The sequence below is a fragment of the Lepidochelys olivacea genome, assembly GCF_965140295.1.
Source record: "Lepidochelys olivacea isolate rLepOli2 genome assembly, chromosome: 1".
Classification (NCBI taxonomy): Eukaryota; Metazoa; Chordata; order Testudines; family Cheloniidae; genus Lepidochelys; species Lepidochelys olivacea.
This window is the reverse complement of record NC_140411.1, coordinates 38,202,667-38,209,177: the sequence shown is the minus strand read 5'-3', so window position 1 is coordinate 38,209,177 and position 6,511 is coordinate 38,202,667. Positions and strand designations below refer to the sequence as shown.

General features: G+C 43.5%; 1 protein-coding gene across 1 annotated transcript in view; it reads left to right on the top strand.

The window, feature by feature from the left end:
* The first annotated feature begins 1,041 nt into the window (after window positions 1–1,041).
* The window catches only part of ALKBH8 (alkB homolog 8, tRNA methyltransferase), a 78,980-nt gene continuing 73,510 nt past the window's right edge, over window positions 1,042–6,511 (top strand). The window contains exons 1-2 of the mRNA XM_084632811.1: window positions 1,042–1,097; window positions 5,786–5,975. Coding sequence (XP_084488937.1) covers window positions 1,051–1,097; window positions 5,786–5,975 — 237 coding nt within the window. The 5' untranslated portion in view covers window positions 1,042–1,050. The remainder of the gene's footprint in view (window positions 1,098–5,785; window positions 5,976–6,511) is intronic.

The window sequence follows — 6,511 nt, the reverse complement described above, 5'->3', positions numbered from 1 at the left end:
CAACACTGTGTTTGGGGATTTATATAATTACCATCTCTAAGGCACCTACCACCTTAGTATCTAGATGCCATAGACAACGAAGAGGAAAGAATCCTAGCTTCTGCGTGCAAAGATACTGAGTTTTCTGTCCCTGTCTTTCTCCGTTTATAGATGCTATCCAGATCAGTGAGGAACACATGCTCAAAATAAGAATTAACAAGGCTACATATTAGGATTCAGAACCTAGTGGGAAGTATATTTGGTTTTCTTTGGGGAAAAACAGAAGACTTTTCTGGTTCGAAATCAAACCTGCACTCTTAGGTGTTCAGTTTCTAAGCTAAAGATCTAAAGGCTAAGGTGTAGACTAGTGGTTTTTTCAACCTGTCGTTTGTGGACGCCTGGGGGTCCACAGACTATGTCTAAAATTTCCAAAGGGGTCTGCACATATGAAAAAAGGTTGAAAACCACAGGTGTAGGCCAGTGGTTCTCAACCAGGGGTCCGCGGCCCCCTTGTGCGGGGTCACAAGCAGGTTTCAGGGGGTCCACCAAAATAAACCAGAGAGCAGGGCCAGCGTTAAGAGTCACTGGGGGCGGGCCCAGGAAAGAAAGCCAGAGCCCGAGTCCCACTGTACGGGTCTGAAGCCAAAGCCTGAGCAACTTAGCTTCGCGGGGGGGGGGGGGGTGGCTTTGGCATGGGGCGCCTGGCAATTGCCCAGCCTACTATCCCGTAACTCCACCCCTGGCTTTTAATCCATTGCAGAATCAATGCAGAAAACCAGTTATTGTGGCCCAGGCAGGCTGTGGAGGTTTTATAGCATGCTGGGGGGCTGCAGAAAGAAAAAGGCTGAGACCCCTGGCATAGGTCGGCAGCAAAACCTGCCTCAGCCACGGCCACGGCCACGTCAGGGCGGGGGGGGGAGGGCGTGATACCGCACTGCCTCAGGGGTGCTGCAGGGCGAGCACGCGCAGGAGGAGACGTTGAAACCACACAGCTACATGGGGACGAGGGGGTTAACCGGGAAGGGACGCTGCCCGCCACGGGCATGACGGGAGCTGTAGGCAGTGAGGCTCATGGGAGTTGTAGTCAAGGTTTCCCCAGAATGGCTGCCTCCCGCAAGGTAACGCGCGTGGCTCCCTCTGCCACCTTCCGGCGGCTGCGCGGGTCTCAGCTGAGCTCCGGGGGCCACGCTCAAAGCTGGGCGGACGCCGCCGGCGAATGCCGTGTTAACGTGACCAGGAGTAACGGCCTGTTGTCAAACCCAGTCCCTGCGGGTGGGCTGGAGCTCAGGGTCTGTGCTGCAAGGGGCGGGGGGAGGGGTCACTGCGTCTGAATTTGGTCTGGCAGCAGCCGGTTCAGGGCCCCCTCAGTGACATGGATAACTGGGGCTTTAGGAGACCATTCATCTCTCAGCCCCCCCGCCCCCCCAGGGCAGAGTGCAATTCTGCTCAGCCTTGCCATGCTGCCACGGTGCTGTAGGAGAAGGTCAGTGTTGGCAGCAAGGTCCAGTGGATAGCCCACAGGACTGAGAGGGTGGAGACGTGTTCTAACCCATGCTCTGCCACTGATCTCTGCATGAATTAGGGCAAGTCGCTTCATTTTTCTGTTTCCCTTCCCACCAGTGCTTAATTTTTGCCAGGGCTGAGCCCCAGCACCTCTGAGCTTGCTGCAGAAGTTATGAATGTAAAAAAAAAATTGCTTGAGCCCCGGCACCTCTTGCGTTACAAATTAAGCACTGGTTCACACCCTTTCCTGTCTTCTCTAGTTAGCCTGTAAGCTCTCTGGGGAAGGGAACATTCTTATTCATAAACATTCATAAACATTCATAAACCAGTCGGAGAACACTTCAATCTCTCTGGTCACGCAATCACAGACATGAAGGTCGCTATCTTAAAACAAAAAAACTTCAAATCCAGACTCCAGCAAGAAACTGCTGAATTGGAATTCATTTGCAAATTGGATACTATTAATTTAGGCTTAAATAGAGACTGGGAGTGGCTAAGTCATTATGCAAGGTAGCCTGTTTCCTCTTGTTTTTTCCTACCCCCCCCCCCCAGATGTTCTGGTTTAACTTGGATTTTAACTTGAAGAGTGGTCAGTTTGGATGAGCTATTACCAGCAGGAGAGTGAGTTTGTGTGTGTATGGGGGTGGGGGGGGGGATGTGAGAACCTGGATTTATGCAGGAAATAGCCCAGCTTGATTGTCATGCACATTGTGTAAAGAGTTGTCACTTTGGATGGGCTATCACCAGCAGGAGAGTGAATTTGTGTGGGGGGGTGGAGGGTGAGAAAACCTGGATTTGTGCTGGAAATCACTTCAGATAAGCTATTACCAGCAGGACAGTGGGGTGGGAATAGGTATTGTTTCATATTCTCTGTGTATATATAAAGCCTGCTGCAGTTTCCACGATATGCATCTGAGGAAGTGAGCTGTAGCTCACGAAAGCTCATGCTCTAATAAATTGGTTAGTCTCTAAGGTGCCACAAGTCCTCCTTTTCTTTTTGCGAATACAGACTAACACGGCTGTTACTCTGAAACCATTCTTATTGTGTGTTTGTACAACACAATGGGGCTGAACCCAATCTAATCTTGACGGGTGAATAAATAATAATAATTTCTGGAATTATTATAATTAGTGACAGGTTGAGCCCAGATCAGACCTCTAGATCTAGCCAGTCCTGAATGTTGGGAGTCGGTTTTTAAAATACAAACCTAGATTCAAATTTTGCAAATGACCCCACCTTTATAAATGGGAGGTTCAAAGCACTGCAGACTTTGTGATATTTGCAGCCCTGATCTGTATCTGAAACTTGCATCTGGAGCTCATCTCCAATTATAATCTTTGACTTTGTAAATAAATGCAAAGTAGATTATGCAGAACTTTAGCGATTCAGACGGAAGTCCATCTTGTCACCCATTAGTGTTTCATGTCAGCAATCTTACACAATAAGGCCCTTATTCTGCAATATGTTTATGTAGACCTGCATTGAAGTCAGTGGACTTCCATACAGGTGCAGGAGTTGCCTTTCATTGCAGGATGGGGGTCTTAATGGTTAAAGGGTATAAAATAAGACTATTGTGTCTATGAGAAGTTATATATTGGACCAACAGTTAACTAATGACTGTGAAACTATATATGACATGTTATCATGAATACGCTACATTTTATAGGCAATATTAAAAACATCATCAAGACATTATGGAAATAATAGGTAATAGGATTTGAAGGATTGCTCCCTCTGCCCTCCTCTCTTCTTTTCTCTGTTTTATGTCCATTGTCTATCTAGGAATCTTTTTCCAGAAGTTCTGAGCACCTGCAAAGTGAAGTCAGTCACTTTATAACTGGGCATAGTGCTCCATCTGCTGGTAACTAGCATACGTAACTACAATCTAAATTAATCTTGCTGTTCTCTTCAGAAATTGCTCCTAAAACATATGGGGCCAGTCCAGGCTCTCCATTGTTGAGCAAAACTCTCCATTAACTCTTTCCATTAATTTCATTGTGGCATGATATGGATCATTATATTCACAGCTAAAACTGCTGGTAGAGCATGATTGTTCCTGTGTTTTTGTTTTAATTTTGATGCATTTTGAGGGGTTGTTTTTCAGTGCAAATGAGTTAAGGTCCATAATAAGGGGTTTGAGTCTCCATTGCCTTGTACCTTCTATGGTAATTTTGACCTAGTGCAAAGTGGGTAAAAAAATGTTACAAAATGGGAATGATAGAGTTTTTCACTCACCATGCAAAGGTCAAAGGGCTTGATTTTGTACCATTAAAGTTAATGGGAGCTTTGTCATTGTTTTCAATAGACATAGGACTGAGCCTTAAATGGATATGTAATGTACAAGACAGTGGAAAATCAGCCCCAATATGTGCAGGCAGACAGTGTGCAAGCTTTCCTATAGAGTCTGCCATACCATTGTCCTTAAATCCCAACCTGTGTTTGCCTTTGATATTCAAGTCCCTGGGCTGATTCTGGAGTGGTTGATTAGTGAATCAGACCAGAATTGCTCCAGCAATAAAAGAGGTCTAGTTTCAAGTCTCTCAGGAAAATTGTGTAACTGATTTCTCAAAATGTGTTCTTACAAAGATAAACAGAAGTTTTAACTTTGTTCTTATATTTTTCTCTGTGTTGTCCTTTCCCAAGTGAAAACTAAATTCACTGCACCTTTTGTTTAAGCAGGTATGAGTTTCCCTTGTCTTTACCTGGCTGATTCTTGTTTTCTTGTATTCTGAAATACACATTACAGGCATTGCTATGTTCCACGTGTTTCATTATTTTGTTTTGTTTTCAACTGCAATCTATTTCAGATAAGAAAAGTATTCTGAATTTGCAGTTTTCATAGGCAAATGTGAGCGCCCTTCAAGGGACATGGCTGTGGACTGAGCCCACAACTTCCTCTAGCTTTCTCATTCATAGGAGACCGCAGGGAGGGCAAGTGGTCATTTACACTAGTAAAACAGGGAGTACTGGGATGCAGAAAAGGCAAATCAGAATTGAGTATAGGCTAAAACTGAGATCTGTTATCCTTTGGAGTAGTCTCTTAAAGGAGACAGTGAATGCCCCATCACTCAGGACTTTTAAAATAGATAGGACTGCCACTAATAAATGTAATAATGGGGAATAATCACACACTGTTAGGAAGATGGATTAGGTAGCTTCATAGATCTTTTCTGCCTCTGTATCTGTGTTTCTGTGGTCATGTAAGTGACATATTTCATTAGGGAGTGCTTTTCCCGTCTGAACTGGTGCCCCAGCATGGTATTAAAGTAACTGCACCAGCAGAGAATCCCCTTTCTCAGTTCAGTTGTAAATGTGAGAACCTGGCTGTTCAAAGATTGCATGACACTACTTGGCAAAGAGGTCAAAGACAGAATGAGCATGGAAATTCTCCTACCCCCCTCAACCCTATGAGTAATCAGTTGAAACACATTTTCAGAACAGAGCTGTTGCTGCTGTCCCTGCTGGAACTTGTTGTATTGATCGAGGACATCACTTTCCAGTGCTGGCAATTCATTTTCTTTCACAAGCATTTGAATTCACCTTAGGGTTTAAGAAGCGGGGAGGGAAAGAGAGAGAATTGGTTTTTGGTTTTTTTTCAAAGGAATTTCTTCAGCACTGTTTCATTTCAGGGTTCCAAATTTGTTATTTCCATTTTTTATTAATTATAGTTCCCCTTAAAAACCATAGTGGAGGAGCAGGTAGGGTGAAAAATTAATGTTGCAAGCTTGTGAATAAAGGAACAGAATGGGGAAGAGATTAAACACTGAAATAAAAAAAACATCTGGCATTATATACTATACTTAGGACTCCCCTCATAGCAGCCGAGCTGGTTGGGAATTTTTTCTTCCCTAATATATAGCCTAGATTGCCCTTTATCTTGCATGAATCACCCCCCAGAAAAAAAAATCCTGTGGGGATGAATTGAAGGGGAAAAAACAGTCTCTGCATTCAAGTTAATTTTGTGATCCTCTCCCCCCATCCCCTCCAAAATTGTAAGCTAAATGAAGTTCCCCATTCCTACCTGAAAAAGGACTTGTGAGGGAGGTGAATAATCTCACCGAAACAGTGTGAACTAGGTGAATTTTGTTCTCCATTTTTCAAATGGGGGAAAAAATGGGACATTCGCCCAAGATCTGTGAGGGATTTGTATTCAACATGGTATTAGAACAGAGGTGTTATTAGTAATAGAAATAGTGGATTTTTTACAAAGGAGTTTTATGTTGTCAGTGGCTCTTTAAAAATTATTTTAAAACGGCCTTTGAATAAATGACATATTCATTTTTTTTTATTTTTTTTTTTTAGGAATCTTGAATGTTTTCTCCCGTCTGCTGTGGCCTTGTCTTTGCAAATCTCGAGTGCAGAAATGGACAGCACCGGTCAAAACAATCTGAAACGGAATAAGTCTGAGAAGAAATTATTGAGGAAACAGATCAAGGCCAGAAACACTTTAATGAGGCATGAGGGCATCGAGTGTGTATCGCACACCACAAAGGTGACGTGAGGTTCCAATTGTTATGTGAGCCTGATTGCACAGCTTATCCATATCCTAGCCTCCCCTATATACTGGCTAAAGTGCAGTTCTGCTCTGAAAAGTGACTGTGAAAAGGGCAGTGAGACTCCATGTCGATTGTTTCACATTGATTCCAAAGTAGAACTGCACTTTGGGCTTTGGTCAAAGCTCTTTGTCCATGGAGAAACTCCCAGTGACTTTAATGGTCTTTGGACTAGGTCTTTTAGGCTGAAAGGATAGTTCATGTGGCTGGGAAAAGTTCTGATAGCCATAATTATGTTACTAATAAAATTTGTTACCTTCATCCATTAATATACATGTTAGAGCTTCACATTCCGTTTCCCATATTACTTTCTTTGTCTCCTCTGCTTTCATTTTTGTGCCTTCATTATTCTTCCCTCCATGCTTCTCCACAAAGCATAATCTCTCTCCTTCAAACTCACTATTAAACCCCACTCCTAGAAATCTTTTCCAACACTAATCCGATCCTCGCTAGTAATCTCACTTCAGCTTCTCTT